This window comes from Acomys minous, assembly GCF_964271855.1.
Source record: "Acomys minous genome assembly, chromosome: 2".
NCBI classification, from domain to species: Eukaryota; Metazoa; Chordata; class Mammalia; order Rodentia; family Muridae; genus Acomys; species Acomys minous.
Window position 1 is genome coordinate 3,297,501 of NC_140484.1, and position 26,328 is coordinate 3,323,828.

Below are 26,328 nucleotides of genomic sequence, written 5' to 3' on the forward strand. Positions count from 1 at the left end.
GCCGAGATTATTTAAATGATATCCTAACTAAAAAGAGATGAGCATGTCTGTAATGCACGCTAATCAGCTCAATGGACACACGTGACAGAACATAAAGCCATGCAGAGTACATATGTAGAATTCATATTTGTAAATATTAAAAATGTATCTTGTTGGGCTGTACATAAGTGCAATAATTTTTAAATATAATTGTTTTTCTTTGTTAGTGCATACCTGTGTAACACTCCAGCAAACACTAGCAAGCTTAGGGTTACAGTCACTTGATTCTGTAAGCTCTTTGGAATAAAATGAAATTATGTGCTCCCAAAACAAACTCTGCTCAGTGAAATGTATACACTGGCACACATTCAATGATTTATAATATTCTAAAAAGGCTAATGCACTGATGTTTCTTAATGGCTCTCAAACGACTCTGGAAAGTAGAATCATACTATTTAATTCAGAAGCCAAATAAAATTTAAGAATACTGTTTTCTCCTATTGCCAGTAATCGGCCATTTTGAGTTTCATTATCCAAACACCAACTAACATTTAAAATGCCTTTAATTCCCTTCTACAAAGGGAATTCTTTTTCTTATGAGTCTAATGAATGAGATAATAAGCTGCACAGAATTTCTCTGAAATGGCCAAATATCTATACATTATTTATCACCTCACTTGTTCTCCAAAAAGTAAGTTTCCATTCATTTTTACAAAGTGGATCTCATCTTCTGCTTTCTGTGATGGAGACAATTTTCATCACAAAGATTCTTCTACAAACATTCCCAGGAAGTGCTCTTCCCTTACAACTTCCAAGCTTGATTCCTTCTTTGTTTGGCCCGTGAAATATCTGGAAACACACCACATGCCAGGAGCTGACAGGAACCTGGGCAGCTGCATGGTGTGGTCTTAGGAAAGCATGGCCTCCAAGGCACTGGTAGCCCCCGCAACAGAAGCTTTCCAGAGAGAAGACATTCGCAACAAATAGCAGTCAATCTGCTGCCTGGAGCATAGCCACATAACACAAGCGATTTATGTCAGGCTTCAGCGTTGAGGCTGAGGGTGAGCCGACACTTAGGGCACCCAGCGCCAGCTCCAGGCCTGCCATCAGGCTAACCTTGGTATCCAACAGGAAACGCTTGGCAAATCTGTAGCCTATTTTATACATATATGCTAAGTACAAGGAACATGCTGTAAACGTCTGAGAAGACAGTATGATTTGGGTCGGTTATCAATGCGAAACGTAATAAACTAACACATAAAGAAATGAACTCAGAGAAGAAAGAGCCACTGTTCCTTTGTGGAAAAAAAAAATGAAAGAGAAAAAACAGTTACAGACTCTATGAGTTGGCACAAGTTTTGACTAAGTCATTACATTAAGTTGTCCTTCCAAACCATTTAGCAGAATGTCTCAGGATAAGATACCAAATGATAGACTCAAGATATCCTTAATTAGTGAGCTAGCTAAGTCAACATATCTAGGAGAGAAGACAGATAGACAGAGCAAAACTGAAAAGCCCTGGGAGTCCGGACACCTGGCTGATGGAAGGCAGAAGCAAACAAGAGAAGCAGCTATGTTCTGTAGACCTCCTTATCCCTAAATTGCTATCATCCAGCGTGAAAACTGGCTGCTAATGAGATTTTATATGTTTAGCAATAAAAACAAGGTACGAATATGACCATAATTTGAGTGAGGTCTAAAAATATGTGCTAAGTGAAAGACACAAGCCGAATATGCGCACACAGTGTGGGACTTTGGTTGGACTCTAGAGACAGGTGGGAGACCCAGTTACCTGGAACGTGGCTGGTACTGGCCTGGGACAGCTATGAGCACAAGGACAAGGGACTGGAACTGCCTTTGATAAAAAACATTGTCGACTGTGGTAACAGGGGAGGAGTTGCAGAGCTGTGTGACACGCTCAGCGGCATTAAGCACACACTTTCAACAGGTGACAGGCAAGCTGCATGACCTCCATTTCAGGAGGCGGCCCCAAGGGCAGTAACTTCAAAGTAACTTTACAGGCAGAAGACGGGTGAAGGGCTCAGCGTCAGGAGAGGATGCTGTCTCAACAGTGCTGCGCCTGTAGGTGGTCAGGGCTGCGCCTGTATGTGGTCAGGGCTGCGCCTGTATGTGGCCAGGGCTGCGCCTGTATGTGGCCAGGGCTGTGCCTGTATGTGGCCAGGGCTGCGCCTGTATGTGGTCAGGGCTGGGCCCGTATGTGGCCAGGGCTGTGCCTGTATGTGGCCAGGGCTGTGCCTGTATGTGGCCAGGGCTGTGCCTGTATGTGGCCAGGGCTGTACTTATACGTGGTCAGGGCTGCGCCTGTATGTGGCCAGGGCTGCGCCTGTACATGGTCAGGGCTTTCTGACAAAAATACTGGCGACTTCAGACAATTATTAACTAACAAGTATACGTTGGAAGATAAAGGCAGAAATAATCAAGACAATTTAAGACACACCTCAGTAATTTTTATTCCAAGGTGTTGACAAAAGACAAGAGACTGTGTGTTTATATCCCAAAGCAAGGGTGCCTCTCTCAAAATCCAGTGTGGAGGAAGGACACTGTGCAACAATTCCGTACTTGTGTCCTGCTGTGGTTTGGTCTGCTGGAAGTCACTGTCTCGTCCTGAGGGGAGCTGAGGTGAAGTAAAGTGACAGAAACTGCTGCATCTGTAACCGTCTCAGCTCACGCAGATGCCATGTTCTTGATCATGCAGTGCGTATGCCTGTCTGTCTGTCTGTCTGTCTGTCTGTCTGCTTATCTGCATCTATAGATTAGCAACCACACTGGCATCTAGAACACTTCACAGGCTCAGGCTTGGATGAAGACAGATTCTACAATGGCCCCCACCTTTACATATGACCACGTATGAGATGGACATCAGATCTTTCCTAAAGTTTAGAGCCAAGAGCCTGGAGGAAGGGACTTGTTGCCAGAGAAGCAAAGGGAACAGCGCCTACTTACAGAAGATGCCTGACCGTGTCAAGCTGGTGAGCAGTAAGTGCACAGGGGCTGCTGTGCACACGCACTCGCTTTCCTGTGGGCTGTAGACGTGTTCTGCGTGTGTGAAGGAGAACTGTGTATGTACAGGCGGAGTGCAGCAGACATTACTATTACACAGCTGTCCTCAGACTCCGTTCCCATGAAACAGTGCAAATTGGGGGATGATTTGACAAGCAGTAAATTTAGAACAAAAGTAATAGAAAGCAGTACATCTACTGAAGAAAATGCAATTACACAAATAAAGGTTAAGGCATGCAAGGCAAACTTGTAAAGAAAAAAAATATTTTTCAGATGAAGATAAAATGGCAGGAGCTGGACGACACAAGCCCGTTGTTTAGTAAGAGGAACAAAAGATCAGTTCATGTACTGAAAGGAGCCTGCAAATCTGCTCACGTGTCTGTGTGGAACTAGCCCTACCTCTGCCCGAGGGGGGCACGCAGGGTTGTGTGGCCTAGGACAGGAAATGACTGCCATCATCTAACAATCAGATTCTTGACAATTAAGATGTATTCTGAACGCTGGTGGAGTCTAACTTTCAGTTTAACTAAGGGGACTTTGTACTTATTTAGTTTGACCACAGAGTGTTGTACACAATGAATCTCAATCTCGTGATGCCAGAATAAACGTCTACATTAAATCTTACAAAGCAGCAGCCAAAGCTGTGTCGGGTTTAATTCCGCTTTACACAGAACACAGCAGACGACAGCAATGAAGATGGCCGGTTCCCGGGGTGGCAGCTGATAAGACAGTTAGAGACCTTGAGCTCCAGGCCTTTCATTGGAACGGCCAGCAGCTCCCGCTGTCCCCAGTAACTAATTTGACAGTTGTTGTTGTTTGTTGTTGTTGTTGTTGTTGTTGTTATTGTTCTAAAAGGCTTTGAGGAAATTATATGTTATACTGACAATTTTAATTTAAAACGTCCAGAGCTAAATACAAACTGATGAGTACGGCTAAGCCTTTGCTCATCATTGTGTCTGAAGTCACGCCCTCAAGTATGGCTGCAGAGTCGAGGCTCTCCACAGAAAAAATAAAGGAAGAAAGGGAATTTTATGTGTATTTCTTAAAGCATTTGGAAGTAACTTTTGCACAGTGAGAAGTTAAGACCAACTTGTGAGGTCTAGTACTTTTACACAATTACTGTCAAAGGATCAGATAATGAAATATAGTCAATTCAATATGTTTTCTCATTAAACAAATGAGAATCCAATGACAAAGCAAGAACATAATTATAAAGTACTGTGAACAAACAGATATCGCCCATATTGATCCAGCAAGTCCTTATGAAACATGCTCAAGACTTTCTGACCAACATTACTGCTCAAGTGTAATTGATTTTAAATAGTTATTTAAATAGACATTATTTAAAAGTCGCCAATGTTCTATGAGTAGTGACAATTGTACACAATCTCCTGATATTAATGGCATAAGTTAGTTAAGGATTTTTATATTATAAATACATTAATCTTCACGGGCATTTTAATGTTATATATTTTAATTTTATTGTAAATTAATCATGTTTCTCAATACCATCACAACTCATTGAGATATATTCCCCCCAAAATTATTTTTGTTAGCCATTCCCTAAAACACTAGAGAGTGATTTACAACTGCTGGAATAATATCCTACATGGAAAATACTAGAAATGTAGGCGATCACTGCTACTACATTAACACTAATGCGGTGTTAAGGAGATCTGCAAGATGTGATGTATGAGGTGTCAGACCTTTCTCTCCACTGTGTACACATGATAAACATCTACCTGTACACGGACCGATCCCTTCTCAAAGAAAGCCAGAAACCAAGGGACAGAACTGGACACTGGACAAATTAAAAAACAGTGCACGTCCAGACAGGAAGACTGAGCTTATTTACAAACACATCTCAGCTGGTGAGGACTGCCCCTCACCCCCGCCCCTTCACCAAGGTTTAACTGGAGAGGGCTGCAGCCTTCCCCCCCACCCCAACCTCACCAAGGTCTAACTTTTCCCTGAGGGTTGAACAGGTTCTACAACAATATAAGAGCCAAGCTTACTTGTTCACTCCTGAGGAGACTGGGTGTTAAGTCACTCTGCTACGGAGGCAAAGGGGGATGCTAAAGAACAAATAAATAACTTCCAGGGCTATACCCGAAGAGAGTATGTCAGGTCATTTGAATGCAACTTAAGGCACTTAACATAGATTGTCATCCATCTCTTCGTTTGTTTGATTGTTGTTTTTTGTTTCTTTGTTTGAGGCAAGGTTTCACTGTGTAGCCCTGGCTGTTCTGGACTTACTTTGTAGACCAAGCTGGCCTCAAATTCACATTGACCCACCTGTTTCTGCCTCCTGGAGTGTTGAGAGTAAAGGTGTGCTCCACCACAACAAGGCTGGAGAGATTGCTAAGAGGTTAAGAGCACTGGTTGCTCTTCCAAAGGTCCTGGGTTCAATTCCCAGCAACCACACGGTGGCTCATGAGATCTGGCGCTGCCGTCCCATCTTAATTGAGCAAGTGAGAATTAAACTCTGACATCCAGCTTCTCCGTGAGGGAAGCAGGAGATGGGCACACATGGAAATATGCTAGCTTTCCCAGACTATCTCAAGGGACTCACTCCAGGCTTGTTTTGAGAGGGCATGAAGCACAGTGCTCTGCTTGGAGCCACTGAGGGACAACTCTGGCAAGCACAAAGATTTGAGAGACACTGAACACCTTGGTCAGGTTGAATATTAAAAGCACAGCCCCTCTGGTGACATGAGAAGGCTTCTACATAAGCAGAACTAGAGGATGAACACAAATGAACACAGAGTGAACTGTGCTCCAAGTGGATGACTGAAGAAGCCTCTAGAACAGTGCAGTCCGTTAACATCACCTCTCATGCTGTGGTGACCCCAGACAGAAGGCGTAAGCCCTGTGAAATGGTTGCTAGACTCACACACCCCAAAGAGGTGCCAACTCACAAGTTGAGAACCACTGTTCTAGAAACTGGCTTTAGTCAAATAAAGTCACAGCATTTACTTCACAGAAAACCTTAACGTTATTCAAAGGTGAAGACGGAATATATAAAATGTGGACTTGAAAATAGAGGAGAAATACAAAAAACCTAGCAGATATCAGGCTGAGATTACAGGTGAAAAAAAAAAGTCCAAACCAACCAAGCAAACAAACAAAAAATACTCAAAACATGGATCCAAGTAAGAAAAGAGTGACGCCAGTCTAAAGGAGGGGCTGGGAATAGACTAATAGGATGAGTAAACAGCAGAGGGACCAAGAGGACTGGACACAATCCTGAGTGTTCAGGGGACACTGACAAAGGGGAGGACAGTGTATGTCACTGCAGAAACAAGAAGAGAACAGAAGAAAAGAAACATAAATCTTAGTCAAAGAAACAGTAGTAGAAAACCACCCAAGCCTGAAGAAGGAGCCAGAAGAGCAGGCCTAGCACGCCTAAGGCACAGAGCTCAATAAAACAGTCTGCTGGCGGCTAAGACACAGACTCAGGGACCACGAGAAGATGTTGCCAGTGAGACAGGCTCCACAGTGTTCACAGATTTTCTTTTCAGTAGAAATTTTGCAAAAGGAAACGGGGTCTTATATTCATGGTGCTAAAAGAATGAACAGAAAGAGAGAGGGGAAGAAAAGAAAGACAAAAAGCAGAGCATGGTGGCGCCCACCTATAATCTCAGCACTGGGAAGGCAGAGGCAGGCGGAGCTCTGCGTGGTCTACAGAGTGAGTCCAGAGTGGCCAAGGATGCACAAAGAAACCCTGTGCCAAAAAACAAAAACAAACAACAACAAATTACCATGAGGAACATAGCAAGAAAACTGGACTTTCAAAATAGGAAAAATACATATTTTCACAGAAAAACAGATGCTGAATCCCACCACTAGAGCTGCTTTATGAAGATTTCTACACAAAGTCACCAAACAACAAAATCAGGACGTGAGAAACAGGAAGTGCTAGGAAGAGGAGGAGGAGCCTGAGTCAAGGTGAGTCAGGAGATCAGAACAGCGCAGCCTCAACCGATGGAAGCAGAGAAAAACCCCAGGCTCAACAGCACCGTGGCTGAAGCCTGCCGAACACTCAAAGGACTAAGGCCAAGTCCTCTACAAACTACTCCAAAAGACAGAAGTGAAAAGAAGATTCTCAACCTTATTTTATGATGCCAGCTTCACCCTGACAAAGACATCACACGAAACACAAGTCCATGGAGATGTTGCTGGTGAACACGGAGCAAAAATCCTCTTCTCAACTGTACATCTGAAAACATCCCAGAAATGCTTTGTGTCGTCCCTGGGATGCTGATAAGCGGGACATGCCACAAAGACAGAAGGCAAGGGTTGAAATCCAGGGGTGTTTTCTCAACAGATTCAGGAAAACACATTAACATAGCTGAGTATAATTTCCTTCTCCACCCACCCCCACACACAGACACACATACAGACACACACACACACACACACACACACACACACACACACACACACAGAGAGAGAGAGAGAGAGAGAGAGAGAGAGAGAGAGAGAGAGAGAGAGAGAGAATGTCAGAACATAATAAACGAAGTTTTAAGAAAGTCCGAAGCTACTTTCATAAATCAATGGAGATACAGCAAAATCTGTTCTCTCACTGTCACTTCTGCTTTTAAAATATCCTACAAGAACCAGCAAGAACAATCAAAAAAGCTAAAGAAACGAAAGGTGCTCAAATTTGAAGGAAAGCAGTAACTCCCTCTTTTTAAACAGACTGAATTAAAGTGTAATCACGACTTAATCAAAACCAGAACAAAAGCGAATGCAGTGCAACAGAATGCAAAGGTGACACAGAAAACTCAGGTGCCATTCCTTACATTAGTACACTAATACAATAATATGTATGTATGTATGTATAACACAAACGAGAGGTTGCTTTATACAGAAGACCTGGGATCAACTTCCAGCCCTTATAAGCAGCTCACAAGGTCTGTATCTCCAGTCCCTGGGGATCAAACTCCCTCTTCTGGCCTCTTTATGCACCAGGCACACTTGCAGTCTATAGCCATACACGCATGCAAAACATCTGCACACATATCTAAGTAAATACCCAGGTATGCAGATAATAGACAGGCAGAAAAATTCATTTACAACTGTATGATCAAGAGAATAAACAAATGGGCCTTTAACAAACTTCAAAAAAATTCTGTTCACTAAAGAAAACACAAACTAAAAATTAAACTTATGGACATGGAAAATATCGGTAACCACATGTCTGTAAGGAACTAAAATGCTAAAAAAAAATTCATTATTACAATAACCAGTTGAAGGCCAGGTCTTTACCCACAGACGACTCTGGAGCACCCTTTATTCCCCAGTGGCCAGCAGCTTCAGGAATGGGGGGACGCATGATCCTCGCTCCCCCAATCTCAGCTTGTGGCTGACTTGCTAGTACACAAGCCTCCTGATGCATTGCCAGTCGTTGTTAACTCACGTGCATAACTGCATGGTCATGTGTAGACAGCAAAAGTAGACGGCCCAACACCCATGCACACAAAGGAAGAACTCAGTGAATATTAAATTAAAAGAGACGTGAAGTAGGGGGAAATGGGTGGGATACGGGAAGGGTTGTAGTAGAGAGGCTGTGGAGTGAACTGGACCAAACATGTTTAACATGTGTAAATATTAAACAAATATTTAATTTGAAAAATATGGGTAAAGATAAAATAATCTCATTTTCAATACAAATAAATAGAAGATTATGACGTTAAATAAAACAACAGAGACTCAGAAAGTATCACATGTTTTCTCCCATGTGTGGTATTTAGATCTAAAAGCAAATCATTAAGAACTATTAAAAAAAGAACTTTTTAAAAATTTTACTTTTATTTCATGTGTGTTGCCTGCATGTGTGTCTATATAAAAGTGTCAGATCTCAGACAATTGTGAGCTGCTACGTGGGTGCTGGGATTTGAACCCAGGACCTCTGAAAGAACAGTTAGTACCCTTAAGCTCTGAGCCAACTCTCTAGTCCCAAAGAGCATGCATGGGACAGACCTGGGCCCCTGCACATGTGTAACAGATGTGCAGCTTGGTCTTTATGTGGGTCCCTAACAACTGTAGCAGGGGCTGCCTCTGACTCAGTTGCCTGCCTTTAGATCGTGTTCCCCTAACTGGGAGCTTATGTAGCCTCAGTGGGAGAAGATGCCCCACCTGGTATCCCTAGGCAGGCCGATCACCATGGGAGGCCTCCCCTCCTCTGAGATAAAGGCAGGGAGGTGTGGAGGAAAGACTGAAGAAGTTGAGATTGGAATGTAAAATAAATAAGTTAATGAAAAGGAAAAAAAATGATTGGGGAAAGTAGGGTAATCAGGAGGAGAAAGAAGGGAAACTGGAAAGGCTAACAGGATAAATATAATCAAAGCATAGCACAGAGGCATGTGTGTGCACATACATATATGCATGTGCTTATGTATGTTATATACATACACATGAAATGTCATCATAAAAACACTATTTTATACAGCTAAAATTAAAAATATGGTTTGTGGAGATAGCCCATTCATTTAAGTATTTTGAGTACAAGATAAATTCCCTAAAATGCATAAAAAGCCAGCTGTGATGGCACTGGCTTAGACTTCTGCACTTGAGGAGGCACAGACAGGCAGATGCTAAGACCCCGTGGTCCACCAGCCTGACTGGCCCTCTTAGCAAGCTCAGCCAAATTGTCGCAAAACCAAAGTTGACAGCATCTGAGGAAAGACAACTGAAGATGACCTCTGGCTTCCATGTTTAAGTGAATCCACATGCATTAACACGCACACACACACACACACACACACACACACACACACACATATGTGTGACATGTGTGTGCAAGCATGCATGCACATGCATGCACACACTCACAGAATCTAAGAACAATATTACAGAACCTGAATATATGTTTATTCAAAGATGTAAGGCTGTGACTAAGAAAGACAGGTAAGTGACATTTTCAATGTTATTAATCATTAGGAAAGTTAATGCAAACAAAACCCACAACACAATAGTACTTCATACCTGTTAGGACAGCTACAGTAAAACAGAAGATATTAAACCGTCAAAAAGGATGTGGAGCAAAGTGACCTTTATACCCTGATGGCCAGATGGTGCCTTGGTACAGCTATTAAACAAAAGGGAATGTAGAGTCCTTAAGGGGTAAAAACAGAGAACAGGAAATGGCTCTGTTGGACATACAGGTAGCTAAACACACACGTCATCTGACACCCACACACCAGTGTTCACCATTGCACAGCACACCCTGAGGATCCACATTCAGAGGAATAACAGTCTTTACAAGACGCAGTGGCAAGTGGGTGTGGTTAGGGTGCAGAGAGGACAGAGTCAGAACAGGAAGCTCAAACAGGACCGGCTACGATGTCTACAGTGAAGATAGAAGAAAGCACAGTATGGACCACGCTGGAAGAACGCTCTAGATGTTGGCGGCAGTAAACTCGAGACATCCACACAGTAACCGATGCAACAGTGTGCACGGAGCTTGCTTCTCAGCCGGCGCCTCGTTAGGACAGAATTCTGACGCCATTCCCTGCTTCACTGCAGATGAGTGCGACATCTTTTGCAGAATGCATTCTGCTTTAAAGGTTTTGCCATGTGCACAATTGCTCACCACTCAGTTCTAGCTTGGTAAACAACACGAGGTGAAGAGGACGGTCGGGTGACAACCGCTACCTGGCAAAGCTGAACGTTAAGCAGAAAGAGATGAATAAACCCTCTGCAGTCTCAAGGGGAGCACCACCAGGAGTATTTCAGTGCTGTCGTAAGCAATCTGTAAGTTTGGCAACGTTTCCAAGGCTGCTATCACTGAAATGTTATGCACTGTTTAAAACAGTGTATCAGCAAATTTTACATATAATATCCATTTCATAATGGCTAAATATATTTATTATCAATTATTAATTTCTTCTGACAATTCAGAAAAAAAGGAGGCTCTACATAAGGTAAAAAGTAAGAGATAAGACAGGAAGTTTTGTCCCAGCACCTGATGGCAACTCTTGGCTGTGGAAAACAGAGCTAAGGAACTTTAAGTCACTGTCATACCTACACTGGTCAGAAAACTTCTACAAGACTTTGAATGCAAACATCAAATTAGAGACATACAGTCTCCAAGTAACATAGGGTTTAAGTGTGACTGAGGTGGACAAAAATGGTTTTGACAGTTAATGGCATAACATTATCATCTGGCAGAATTATATAAAAGCAAGAAAATTATTTTAAAGAAATTTATTTCAGCTGACTATGATTTCAACTCTGAGCACTCTTCCTGAAAGATGAACAATCTCCCAGCTTCATTCACATGCAGATGTTTGCTTCGAGTAGTGTGGGAAATGGGGTCTTAATTATGTAAAGATTAAGTGTGTAAGCCATTTCCTAAATATCTTCCTTTTAAAACTCTTTCTGATCCTGGCTGTGCATTCTTTTTTTCTGTTATGCAGAGCCTAGAATCAGCCACAGAAGCGTCTTCCCACCCCTCATACACATTGTGAAACCACACGTCTGCGCTTTATTGTTCAGTGTTAATGCAATGGATACTTTCGCATCTGCCAGTATTTTCCAGAAGCATTTCCCGCACCCATATGAGCATTTAATATGATCCTAATCAATTTCTCTACCCAGCACAAAGCCTACTTTATGGCTCAAATGAGGCTATTTGGTGATGTGTATTCTAACTGCCTGCTTCCACCTAGTGGTGGGAGTCAGCAGTTTGTGCAAACTCTGAGATCTGAGCTCCCCATGGATGCCCTGGCCTTGCTGATCGCTGGTAAGCAGAGGTCAACAGTCATCTAGACTTAGGTTTGGAAGTGTACACGTTCATGCTACGCATTTGCACAGCCACCTGCATGAGCGTTCTCCCTCTGATATACGTTAGCATCTGATGTAGAGAAAACATCTAGCGCTCTTTTTAGGCGCTCTCTCCACACACTCTCTTCTTCCACTGCTTGGCGCTTCACCTTACCTCCACCTGGTGGCTAGAGGTAAAACCCCAAGGTGCCTTCTGGCAAACAGTCTTTGTCTTCCCTTACAACCAATGCATCACCTAGTGATGAGTGTAAGAGGCACGGCCACCTCTGACGTCAGCTGACCCACATCCCATGCTGCTCTACTTCGCTTCCTCTACGTTCTGCACAGCACGGCTAGATGTCCTGTTTCTGTTCAAAGAAGTTTTCATTTTGTTGATTAATTTGTTCTCTGTCAACTCTGCATGTGTATACATGATTTCTGATAAGCCTCCCTCCTCAGCCATCTTCCACCACAGCCAAAGCCACACTCTCCACGCCTTCAACTCCTTCTCCTAGGCTCATGACTAACAGTCTGTCTTTGAGAGCCAGGGTGATCTGCATGGCCACTGGGCTGGAACATCACTAGCTGTGTTGCCCCTGTAGAGTGGAGGAGTAATGGGTGGGGCCCACGACTGCCTGGCAACAGGCCCCACCCACGACTGCGGATAACAGGCCCACTCTTAGAGCCAGTGGAAACTGCAGTGACACTGTAATTTGTCCAGTATCTGTGTGATGCCCAGAATTCAGCCTGCGAAGCCTCCTCCCTGTCTTCCTGCTCTTGTATTCATTCTGCCTCCTTCTCCACGGTTTGCCCTGGGCATTAATGGGAGAAAATAAAGTTTATGGCTCAGCAGTGATCGGCCACTTGTTCTCAGGACCTTGTGCAGCCATAAAGCTCTGAAAAGAAAGACTTCTGTGGAAGGCTGAGAAGAACGTTTGATTGGCCAAATACAAACATAAATATTTAGAAGGTAGCATGATTTTATGTCAATTTATCTAAACAATATAATCAGTTTCCTTCTAGGCCCTATGATCACCCTCTAGCATGCTTTTTGTTTGTTCATTTGTTTGCTTAAATCAGGTTCATAGTACCAGGCATAGATTTCTCCCTGTGGAGTCAGCCACAAATCCAATCAAAGAGTAGCTGGTTGCCCTCTTAACTGCAGCAGCACTGTTGTCCACTGGCCACATGATCCCTAGCAAGTTGGTGCCAATAACTTGCTTGATTCCTTCCAGGACTATGAAAGCTGGCCAGCTAAGAGGAGGCTCTGGGCAGCTAGGAGGGGGCTCTGGGCAGCGAGGAGGGGGCTCTGGTCAGCTAGGAGGGGGCTCTGGGCAGCTAGGAGGGGGCTCCAATGCATGTCTCGGTTGTTTCCTCCACATGGTGCAACCAAGGTGTGTGGTGCCCGCACTACAAGCTTAGAATTCATGTGGAAGCACAAAAGACCCTGGATATCCCAGGCAATTGTATGGAAATGATGGAAATGATGATGATGTTGTTGTTGATGATGATGATGATATTGTTGTTGAGGACGATGATACTGATGATGAAGATGATGCTATGATGACAAAGGCATTGCAATGGCCAATTTAAAGTTATACTACATAGACATAATAATAAAAACAGCATAGTATTGGCAAAAAAAGACATGTAAATCAATGAAATTAACCAAAAAATCCAGATTTAAGTTCGAGCAACTACAGCCATCTGATTTTTTTTTTACAAAGTTGCCAAAAAATTCACTGGAAGAAATACAACATCATCAGCAAATGCTGTTAGGAGAATCGAGTGTCATGTGTTAAAAAATAAAACTAGACATTTACCCCCAACTCTGCACAAAAATCAACTTCAAATAGATCAAAATCTTCACATCAAACCCCAAACACTGAAATTTCTGGAAAAGCAGACAGGGTGGGTGCTGCTGCTGTTCATGAGTAGGTCTCTGATCACTTGGGAAGTGAGGCCAATAACTGTCAACTGGGATCTCAGGAAAAATAAAAAGCTGTTGTACAAAAGTGAAAACAACTAAGCAAGGAAGCAGCCTATAGGATGGACAAAATCTTTGCCAGCTACAAATCCAATAGGTGATTATTATCTAGAATAAACAAAAGTGAAAAGCTAAATAGTAAAAAAAAAAAAAATCACTCAAAATACGGGCTATGGATCTCAACAAGGGACTCTCAAAAGAAGAATTGCAGATGGCTAACAAATACATTATAAGCTACTAAGTAAATGCAAATTAAAGTATGTTTCCTTTCATTTTGACATTTCTATCACAATATAACATTTGTGCTATAAAATTTAACACAGTGTATAATTCAACCAATTTACTTTATTGTACTTATAAGGCCATCGACACACAACTTAATTATAAAAAATTATATTACATGTAAATATCCATTTCTTGATCATTTGTACTTGTTACGTATTCTAACATCCATACACTTATACTTATCATTACTATTGAGGCATGCACACGGTATGTACAGGTGTGGGTGTGTGTGTCACAGCGTGAATGTGGACGGTGCTCAGGCTGTCAGACTCACACAGAAAGCATCGACACTTGGAAATCTTGTTTGTATCAGTGTGTGTGTGTGTGTGTGTGTGTGTGTGTGTGTGTGTGTGTATGTGTGTGTGTGTGTCTGTGCGCGCTCGTGTGTTTATACTTATTTGCATATGTATGTATAAAAACAAGCCACAGAACCCACATGAAGGTCAGAGCTTGAAAAACTGTCTTCTAACCTGTGACTCCCAGGACTGACTTCAGGGAGTCACGCTTTGCTGTAAGTCCCCTTACCTGCTGGGCCATCTAACACCATACTGTGGTCTCTACAGGAGCTGCAGAGAGAGAGTTCTGTGGGTAGGACAACTTACTATCCAAGTATGAGAGTTTGAACTTGAATTCTTAGCACCCACATATAAAGCTGGGTGTGGCTTTGTGCATCTGTGACTGTCATGGCTGCAGAGATAAGAGGATAACTGAGGCTTATGTAGCTGCCATGCTAGCTTCAAGATCAGTGAAAAATGTCGTCATGAGACAATGAAGGCAGACAGCCATGGAGGACACTTGACATCCTCCTCTGACTTTGGTATACATATGCACACATTCCCAAATGTACACAGACACACACACACACACACACACACACACACACACACTCAATTTAGAAAAGACAGCATACATATTTGCTTCTGTGTTATATTAGAAACAATATTTTATGAATGGCCTCATTTACTTACCATATTCTGTTTATTTCTAAGCCAAAAAAGGTGTAAATTTATATTGTTTTCACCTTTGAGCAATCACAGGCAATGCTGCTATACACAGCATTATACATTACACACAAATTATACATAAAATCCATGTAGCAAACACCTCCAAGGAGAAAACAGCAAAGTCATGTGATAACACTGCTAGCATTCTCGGGAACTGACAGACGCGTGTCCAAATGGCTGAACCACTGCGCTCCGTCTACAGGCCAATCTCCTGCCAGTACTTGTTATTAGGTGTCTCACCTACTCAGCGTCCCTAGTGAATATAAGGTTGTGTCTTATTGTGTGTTTACACATTTTACTTTGGCAAACCACACGTACATTTGTCAATGTGATTATATAAGTTAATGAGTTATATTCGCAATACTGAATGAGTATAAACAAATTTTGAATACTTTTATCACCCAAAGATGCAGTCTATACCACTTAACAGTCTAGGGCCACTTGTGATTGTAAACGCCATGTTTTGATGGTATTTGTATGTCATTTAGTGATTGGCAACCATAAATGTACTTTGCAAATAATGTCTAACTCTTTGACAGCATTTATAATATTGAGTTATCTGGTTGAATTGTGTAAATATGGATTTACAAATATTCTCTCACATTCTATGCCTTGTCATTTTTTGGAGATAAAAGTTAACTTTAATGAAATACAAGTTATTATTATTTAATCTATTGACACCTATGTTACTGGAGCTAGCTGTATTTAAAGAGTCATCACTTACTCAAAATCAGGAGAATTTCTAGGATGCTTTCAATGAATCTTGAAGCTTCTTTTTAACTTCTGCCTATAACCCCTTTCAGATGGGACTTGGTGTGAGAAATTCGTCACTTTATCTGGATATCAGTAGTTTCAAGACAATGTCCTAAAATGCTATATACCTCATAAAATGGCCTTGTCCTCCTTGTGAAGGTCAGCAGGGTCACAACATGACCTTGTTCAGCTCTCAGGACACTGGCTAAACTCATGTCTGTGAACGTCCTGTTACACTGTTTAATCCCTGTGCCTTTGTGGTGACATTGGAAAATCAAGAGAGACGTGTTTTAACTTTGATCCCTTTCAAGATCTTTGGGATAATTTGAGTACTCTGCATGTCTCTGTAGACGGTAGTGATGGTTGTTACAATTTTTTTGAGAACCATCTGGGATCTTGATCCTACACTGAACCTACACATCAAGCTAAAGAATACAAGCAGCATTTTAAAACACATCATATGATACAATGCTCAAAAAGCTAAGGTCTCCATTTCCCACTTCAAATGAACTCCGCATTTGCTGAACAAATAAATTCAACAGGAAGTTTGAAGCTCATTTGTGTAGATCAGTTAGTCGTGACAGACTGTTGAACAGGTTGAACAGGCAACTGTTGAACTATGTTCAGTGATAAAGGGCTTAGCTAGAGTGAGGAGGAAGTCCAGTCAGGCAGGGCCATGGTTCTGACAGAGAGTGCACGCCAGAGGCCCGATGCTTCATTAGTCAACGAAACAGCTCTGAGGGGATGCGCCTTCCGCTCTTCACCCGTCTCACCAATGGCTACTCCAGCTTACTTCACTCCTCCTACATCACGTGACGTTGATTTTGTTCCTCCCCAGATTTGACATGGACACTAATGTCACTGGATGTTAGTCTTTCTTTTCTGGGGAAATAATTTAAAACTATAAACTTCTTGTCAAGCATGGCTTTACAGCTTTGATTTCGTTCTGTAGAATTTTAATATTGTATGTTACTTAATTTTAACCAAATTCATAATTTAATTTCTATTATTTTGCTATCCTCAACATAGAGAAAATTTAAAGTAGATACCATGCTTTCTTTTTTACTTTTCAAAAATATTTTCATTAATTTTTTTTTCACACAGTGTCCTGTGATCACGGCTCCCCTCCCCCAGCTCCTCCTAGAACCTTCCCACATCCCCAGATTGCTTCACTTCTAACTCCACACAAATGTTTCTCTTATTATTAAGCACTCATTTAATTCACTTTGATTTGCATTTACTTGCTGCATTATGTAAAGAAAATGTAAGCTCAGAATAAAAATGTTTTCACAAAAATAAACCATAAACCAACAATTTCCACAGGTGAAGTCAACATTGCCAGAGTCCGCCTCACCAAGCGCAGGGCAGACACTGTCACAGCGGAATTCACCAACAGCTAGCAGAAAGCCCAGGGGTGCTGAGGCTACCGCAGGGAATAGGAATCACTTCCATATCTTACTCTGGAGATGAGCATAATATTAATTTCTAATACTGAAAAATATGCAAAAATAAAAAACTAAAACTATTATCTTTTATGAATATTGATGTAAACCCCAGAATGTAAAAGAGCAGAAAAAAACTAAGATTATAACAGCAGAAACACAAGATTCATTACAAAGCTGTCGGTAAGGTTAAATACCAGGAAATATGCTACTACAATAGAACACATTGCTTTAGAAGAACAGTAATATGTCTATAAACATTCAAAAGAATGTGATATTTTCACCATCACTTCTGAATAAACATTTACTACAACAGTGATATAAACCAATGTTATTTGTTGGATAAGCAGCTAGTCAGAACCCGTCAATGTGTGTTAGTTATGGAATCGCTGGAGGTCTCCCGTCCAGTCGGGCCATCCTATTGGTCATGCACCCTTGCAGGCCTTCTCCAGTCACGGTGCTGTTCTTGAAGGGGGTGAGTGACCACTGAGAGGCCATGCTGTAAGCAAAGATGACTCACTGTGTCCCTCCTTGTGCAAGTCTTCCTGCTCATATTTCTGTTGTTTCAGACACACTGAATTTAGGCTGAAACACCACAGTACTTAGAGCAGCAGCCAACGGCGCACGCATTCTATCTCAAAAATCTGCATTCAGTTAAGAAGTTCTGCCACACTAATGCTTGGAGGAAAGCAAGCAAGGGGACGCTGGGCTGTGGGATCATTGGCTGATCCTACATCATCTGGGAGTCTGACTGTAAGGTCGGGAGGCTGCTGGCTGGCAGAGTTGGCTCCCCAGGGGCTGCTAGGTCCCTAAGTCCCAAAGCAAAGCATCTAATTAGCTAGGGCCCAGAGAGAAGAAAAAGAGTGCCTAAGGCTCAGAGACAACGCACCACTGCAGCCACATCTGATAAAAACTGCCACAGTGCCCCCCCCCCGCCTGCCCCCCCCCAGGCCTGCAGGTACACAGGGGCCAGGATACCTGGACCTCTGCAGTGACAAAACTTGAGTCCGCAAAAAAATATATTAAAAAGCCAACGCATTTCTAATTGAAAATATAGGCAAATTCCTTTGCAGTCTTGGAGAAGGAGGCATCTATCATATGAATTACGAAGCACAATGATTTTGTCTCTGTTAAACAGGAACAGCAGCTTCTCACAGGACAGGATATGATCACACTACCTCGAAATGTGTTTGCTGAAATTCTAACCCCTGGGTTGAATCTTTACCTTTTGGGAGGTAGGGCATTTTAGAGATGATTAAGGCATGAAGGGTCTACCCTCATGATTGGCATTAAATGTCTTCAATCAATCAATCGATAAATAAATAAGGAAATAATTAAGGAAATAAGGAGGAGGAGAGCTGGCCACTCCCTTCCACCATGAGACCAGACATCTGAACGGCACCACCTGGGAACAGGTGCAGGCCCTCACCTGACACTGACTCTGCTGGCATCTAGGTTTTAGACTCCCCAGACCCCAAGTCTGTGTAAAATACATTTCTATCACTATAAGCTGCACAGCTCATGAGAGTATCACAGGAACATGAATGAGTTAGGGGAGTGTTCAAGGAACCAAAGAAAAATCAAAGAAAATCAGAGAAAAACACAGCTCATAGCAAAGGCAGAGGCTAAATAACTAGGTGGAAAGAACTTTCAGAAATGAAAATGGTTAAAAAGGATTAACAGCCCAAAAGAAACAGAGCAAAAGACAAATAGTTTGCAGAAAGAGAGAAAAACACATGGTTCGTGAACACTAGAAAATACTGTTATTTTGCACTATTCACAATGTACAATTTAAAAGACACTATGTATCTTCTCTAGCAAATTACAAAAATGCAGTTTTCCCATATGCTCTTCACTCAACTGGTGGGAACTTACACACCAGGCAATCCTATGAAGAAAAGTGTGGTGATAAACACAGAAGATGCTATGGGGAAACAAGCAACCTCATTCATGATTTACACCAGGGACACACACACACGTGCACACATACAAATACACACACATACACATATACACACACATACATACACGCACACATACACATACACACACATTAAAGGGACCGAGTATAAGGTCTCAACAGTGAAAAAGAAAAATAGAGTATGAATGTGGGGAATAAGTAAATTAGGATATATGGATGTAGGATATGTGAAAAACTGGGATATAGTCTCCTGCGAGACCATGTACGCGTTGTGTAGACCCTGTCAATAAATAAGTCTGCATGGAGATACCCACTCAATATGATTAGAAACAACCACGATGCGTGGTAGAGAGGACAGACTACATTTATTCACCTCCAACCTGTGAGTTTTCGCAGTTTATAATGTCTGACTTTGCAATGTTCTTGGCAATCGCTGACATGCCAATGCTTAATTTTCATTATTTTTCTCTCTTGATACCACAGGGAACTGTTCTGCATGTGCGATATGCTACCTCTGGTTTGATGAATTATGAAACTATAGTGTTTTGTGTAAGAAATCACAGATGTGGGGTGGCACAGCTGCGTTTACTGGAGCGTCAAGGAGCTCTGGGAGGGCAGATAAGACAGCAGCGCCCGTCTACGGGGCCCAGGGAGAAGGGCGGAAGTTGTGAGCACAAGTAGCGGCTCTCAGCTTGTACTTCATTCATTTTCATTTGAATGATATGAACATATTGTTTTCAAAGTCAGATTTAATTAAAATAAAATCTGATAGCCACATCAATTGTTCTATCACGCTAATGAGAAACTATCTATAATTACTCCTCACCCGCCAGCTCCCATACCAACTGGACAAACGCTAAACTCAGCCCGGGGCCTGGGAACTTGGTGAGACTTCCCCAGTGAGGAGCTAGCCTGGCAAGCACACACCATGTGGCACTGCAGAGGGGGCCGTTGGCGCTTTGTGATTCAAAGAAGCTAAAAATGGTGCAAGCAGACTGATGCTCTGCATCTTAAATCTGCAATCACACAAAAAGCCAGTGCATCCCTCAGTAAGTGGACAGCCTACCTTCAGTGTAAGAAGCTCACTTTCAATAATAATTTTCTGATATTAAAAAAAGATGAGGCCAATTAGGACGCATTGTTTCCTGTGAGCTTCAGTATTGATAAAAAGATTTACAATACAAGCTTTTGCTTGGGCTGAACCAGTGCACATCTCCCAGACCCAACAGCCTGCACAACTGCGGGCGACTTACTATGTGTGACAATAACCTCTGCCAGACGGGTTTCCGTGTGCCCACATTCATAAAGTTATTCGCTGTTATCGTTAACTGCCAGCTTCCAGTACAAAGTCACCTTCATCTGAAATCCACAAACATTTATCTTAAGAAAAATAAAAAGCAATCCTATGCACAATAATGAGGAACGTTAAGTATTGTAACAAGCAGATAAACGGGGGCGGCACCGGCCCACCAAGAGGGAAGGCTACAGAGGTTCTATAGAGGTTAAACAAAAAGTGATTACAGACAGTGGGCTGCTACTCACGGTCTCTTTCCCAGAATTATCTGGGAAATTTATTTCATTTGAAAACTAGAGAATTGTCACTAAAATGTTTCTTTCTTATTAAATAATGAGGAGGGAATTTCTAATTTCAAGGCATAAAATCTAAATATGCTTTATTAAAATAAAGAAACTATTCTCAGGCACTGAATTAAGAGATCACATTAATACACAACTTTGATCAGGATATGATTAAAATTCTGGATTAAAAATAGGAAGCATCAACAGAAACAGTGAGAGTGAAATTAATCGTAATAATTCTCCATCTTTGAGTAGTTTCCTGGAATGCATGGTAGCACTAATGACACTATCAAATAAACATATTTAATCAATATAAAACTTTCTTGACAAAGTAGCTACATTGAATAGTAGATCAATTTTAATGGGTAAGCTTTAATTTTTAACTAACCTTCAGAAAAAAAGTGTATGTTTTCACCTGGGAAAAATTTCTCCTACATAGCTTAAAAATGAATTGATACCCAGTCATTCTAAATAAAAAAGCACAATCGTGGTCTAAAAAAATACACCACTACTAATTAGTAAAATATTGAGATTATATACAAAATGCTCATGCTCTAGATATAAATATTACACATCTAAGCTCAGTGGTGACAAACATGTTAGGAAATCTTTATGCTTTACAATAATACAACAACACTGCCCTGTGTCTTAGGGAGTCAGAGAGTGGACTAATTTTAGTGTGACCAACTGGACAAGCAGACACGCTGTTTGACTCACCTTGTCCAGGACTGGTTTGCAGTTCCAAAGACCTGGGGTATAATCCGTGACTAACTGCAGCTTACACAGTTATTAATGCACTAGTGACCCGGGTACTTGCGCAGTTCCCTGTGCTAACGCCCGAGACAGGGTCCCTGCAGGCAATCTACTGTAAATACCAGTCTCCACGTCTCCTTAACCCAAGATGGAAAACAGCATGGTCCCCCAGCGACACAGCTACTTACAAATATGCTTACGGAAGAAGAACTGTGGCATTGTAAATACTGAGGCATTTTCATTTATTTCAACTGATTGGAAAATAACTTAAAGCAATCCACAGAGGTTATCATTCAACTTCCCCCGTACTCCACTCAGACTCCGTGAATATTCACAACTGTCTCAACAGCCTCATTTAGCAACAAGACTGCCCTAAAATAATAGAGAATTTAATTATATTTTGCATTTCAAAGCACTTCGTACATGGAAAACAATTTTATGCAACTTATATGAGTATTCTAAGATAAAAGAATAGCCAAAGGTTGTATGTAAATTACTAATTATCTAAAGGAAGCAAAACTGATTTACTACTTGCTTCATGTCAGTGCATCTGCCAGGCACGAAGGGTCCTGAAGATTATGGTGCAGTCTCCACACTCCTGCGATGGAGGCTCCACTCTGACAAGCAGAAGCCCGTCTCCTGGCAATGGCTCGTCTCTCTTGCACACTGTAACTAGAGTCTTTGAGCCTTACATGGCTTCAAAACTCAGAGACACTTTCAACTGTGGACTACACTGCAGTCCACTTAAGGAAGAACTTAAAGACAGGATGTTAGTATTTTTACTGAGGAAATTAAAAACAAAACAAAACAAACAAAAACCTAGACCTCATGTTTGTGACATTCATGCTACTTTGCAATTTTGAGGAAAAACATTTGCATTAATAGAAAAATCTAATAGAGAACAGTAATTAATCATGAAGATGTTCAAAGAGCATGATGTTCAAATGACATGAGGGCTGCTCAGGTTTTCAATTGCATGTATTTTGCAAATCTTGGCCACTGTAAACTTAATTTTGAAATTCTGGGTTTTTTTTTTCATTTTCAAATTTTTATTTATTCACATTATATCTAAATTGTTACCCCCTCACTTTTATCTTCCAGTTCCTCCGTCCCTCCCTCTTTCACCCTTGTCTCCTCCCCTAGGTCTGTGACAGAAAGGGACCTCCTTCCCACCACATGGCCACAGCCTATCAAGTCTCATCCTGGTAGCCTGTTTCCCCTCCCTCTTAGTGCCGCCCAGGCCTCCCACCCTGACTGTCGCCCAGGCCTCCCACCCTGACTGCCGCCCAGGGCTTCCACCATTTGCACCACTAGCTGAAGAGTGAGCAGTGCGAAGTCACCGGAATCAGTTAAGGCAAAAGAGTAAGCCCTCCTGCTGAAGGCCCACAGCGCACAGCTGCTGCTTGAGAGGTGAAAGCTAGTACTGTTCTTTCACACACACCCCAAAAAGATATAATAAATGAGTAACCTAATGGCCTTATCACTATATCAGCTTTCTATACCAGCATTTGAGTTGTGCAAACACACACTACATAAAACATTTTAACAGCATGTTAATTTAAAGCTCTAGGATTTCAGCTTGGCCTCCTAGTCCTAAATGTCTTACTGAACTGAGGGTTTTCCTATATATTTTTTTTCTTTTTTTTTTCTTGATTCTTTTTTTTTAATTTTTTATTAATTTATTCTTGTTACATCTCAATGGTTATCCCATCCCTTGTATCCTCCCCTTCTTCCCTCCCTCCCATTTTCCCCTTATTCCCCTCACCTATGACTGTTCCTGAGGGGGATTACCTCCCCCTGTATATGCTCATAGGGTATCAAGTCTCTTCTCGGTAACCTGCTGTCCTTCCTCTGAGTGCCACCAGGTCTCCCCCTCCAGGGGACATGGTCAAATGTGAGGCACCAGAGCACGTGAGAAAGTCATATCTCACTCTCCACTCAACTGTGGAGACTGTTCTGACCACTGGCTAGATCTGGGTAGGAGTTTAAAATTTACCGCCTGTATTGTCCTTGGCTGGTGCCTTAGTTTGAGCAGGACCTATGGGCCCAAATCTGCCTAAAATAATGTTCTACTTGTAGGTTTTTAGGACCCTCTGGATCCTTCTACTTTGCTATTCTCTCATGCTTCTCTCATCTAGAGTCTCAATGGGATGTCCTCCCCTCTGTCCCAGTTTCCTGGTAAGTGAAGGCTTTTGTGGGATATGCCCCCTGGGCTAGTATGCAGATATAAGTGAGTATATACCATTTGAGTCTTTCTGCTTCTGGGTTAACTCACTCATTATGATCATTTCTAGCTCAATCCATTTGTCCACAAATTTTGGGAATTCCTTGTTTTTAATAGCTGAGTAGTATTCCATAGTGTATATGTACCACAGTTTCTTGGGTTTACCTATATTATTGTTATAAATTTTAGCGAGGACTATAAAGTTTTGAAGAGGTACTCCAAAATCAGGATGACTTTAGAACTACTCTGAGAATCAGGTTGGGGGCTCCTAAGAAGGGAGCCTGTGAGGCTTCACCCACACAAAGCCCACACACAAGCTGAACAAGGACACAAACAGACATGCGCACAGACATGCGACAGTGGGCGGGGGAAAGACTCCAGGTGGCAACTCTACACCAAGAACAAGGGACAGCAGAGGGATGCTGAGGGCGGGAACAGCGCCTCCGAGGGAGGAGAACTAAATGGCTAGCCAGCACCAAATGTAAGCCTGGGAAACATGCACACAGCCTCATCACACAGACTGAGCAGAGCGCAGGTGGGAACGTACGTACATACACATGTAGCAATTAACAAACAAGAGGCATGTGTTAACTAGGGGATACACGTGCTGTACTTCACGACAGCAATAATAGGAATAATGATTATGAAAGGACAAATGTTTAATCTCATTAACTCATGTAAATGTCACTTTAAGATGATAAATAATTTAAAATTACAACAATTAATTAGTTTATAAAGATTGAGGGATAAAATTAGTTAAAGGTATAATACAGACTATGATGGCACTCATGAGGAAAATATAGAAAAAGTGTGGCTGACACAGCTTGTGCATGCAGATAATAAAGTTAGAAGAATACAACTAGGAAAATAAAACCAACTGGTTAGCGGCATAGAAAAAAAAATCACGGAGCTGGACAAGAATGTAATTTTGAGTTCCGAAGTAAAAGATATATTATCCGTTAAAATACATGAAAACAAGAGAGTGATACAAACTGTTAAATTTATGTTAGTTCACCTCTTCCCAAACAATGCTGCTCTGAGTGATAATAAACTGTCCCTCACTGGGCAATGCTCCGTTCTGAAGGCTCTCGGCCTGTGTTTGCTTCTGACAAAAAGAAAAGCCACTTCTAAACATTGCCTCCTGTTACGAGAATGAAACTTCATGGTTCCAACTTGCCAAAGAATGGGAAGCAAGGTCTATAAAAGGAGCTCAGGGTCAAAGGGCGTCCCCACCACCGCTACTCGGAGGAAGAAGAAACTGTCCACCAAACCAACCTGACTTGGCTGTGCAGTAGACTCAACTTGCATTGCTGCCCACGTGCAAAGGTGGAGTGAAAATACAAGAGTGTGTTTCACAATTAACATGTAAGACTTTCATTTTCAAAATTCAAATCGTAAGTGAAGCTAATACCATGTTCATTCAATACACTCTAAAGACTGTGTTGCACAGACACAATTAAAGGACCACTCATGGCATTCAGTGACAAGAAATTAAATCAAACTGTGATTACAGGAGCCTCGCAGAAGCTCAAGAGAAATGAGCATCGCAGTCGCGCAGGAGAAGCAGTGTCTAGGTAAAGGCAGCAGGCATCCTTGTGCGGTGACGCCGGGACACGAGATGTGCTCCTCAGCCAGAGACACAAAGTCAACCACAGAAGGTTTCTCTCTGGGTTTATGCACAGTGTCAGGGTCACTGGGTGTATTCACTGTCTCCATGTCACAAGTCATGCAACTGAGCTACTGTGAAAGCAACACTATAGAACTTGATGTCAGGGGAAACCGTATGTACTCCAAGTTAAAGATAAAATAGGATATTAAGGTAACTTTATCCTGCCATGCAATAATTTAGTCCTGGACAATTCAAAATCAGTTAAGATAAAAATGATCATATGAGAAGCATTTTCCCTTAAGGTAGAAACAGGTGGATACTCTGATGTTCCCAAGTTTATGAAGCAAAGCACCCATAAGCTCTCCACATTAATGTTTGAATCCTATTCAGTCAACAAGGAATTCTACAAGAGTAACGGTACCACACAGGTGGATGCTCAGTGTACGTGTGAATATTTGTCTATTCATCTTAATTTGAATGTAAGACCATGGTCAAATTCTTTGTCTAAGCATCAATTGACATGATATGGATGAGTTAATACGAGATGCTGAAAGCATTATCAGTTTCAGAAGCATGATCAGTTTCAGAAGCATGATTACTTACATTGTGTCAATCCCAATGTCAAAACTCAATCTCCTTCCAAATCATTCTGTAATAACTTATACAATATACTATAATATATGAAAACTGTATGGGCTTAAAATACAGTTTATGACTATATATGGGTATATATACATGTATTCAATAACAATTAATGAAAAAGAGGCCATGAATTTGGAGGAGAACAAGGAGGAGTAATGGGTGGTTTGGAGGGAGAAATGTAATTATACTATAATCTCAAAAAAATTAAAAACAATAAATAAATAAACAAGCGAACATACACAGGGGGCTCAAGTTTCCTCCCATCATTTCCTTTTCTACACATATGCAATAATCCTGTGGTACACAAACATAAACATATACACACGCACATGTCTGTAGTACCATATATACTAACATACAT

At 41.7% G+C, this 26,328-nt stretch overlaps 1 protein-coding gene across 5 annotated transcripts in view; it reads right to left on the minus strand.

Moving 5' to 3' along the window:
- The window catches only part of ATRNL1 (attractin like 1), a 566,124-nt gene that overhangs the window by 325,353 nt on the left and 214,443 nt on the right, over positions 1–26,328 (minus strand). The window contains exon 27 of one of the 5 annotated variants that reach the window (XM_084800218.1): positions 14,554–15,298. The exons of the other annotated variants lie outside the window; for them this stretch is intronic. Within the exon in view, the coding sequence (XP_084656344.1) occupies positions 15,290–15,298 (9 nt within the window). The 3' untranslated portion in view covers positions 14,554–15,289. Of the gene's footprint in view, positions 1–14,553; positions 15,299–26,328 lie in introns of those variants that run through there. 5 annotated transcript variants of the gene reach the window in all.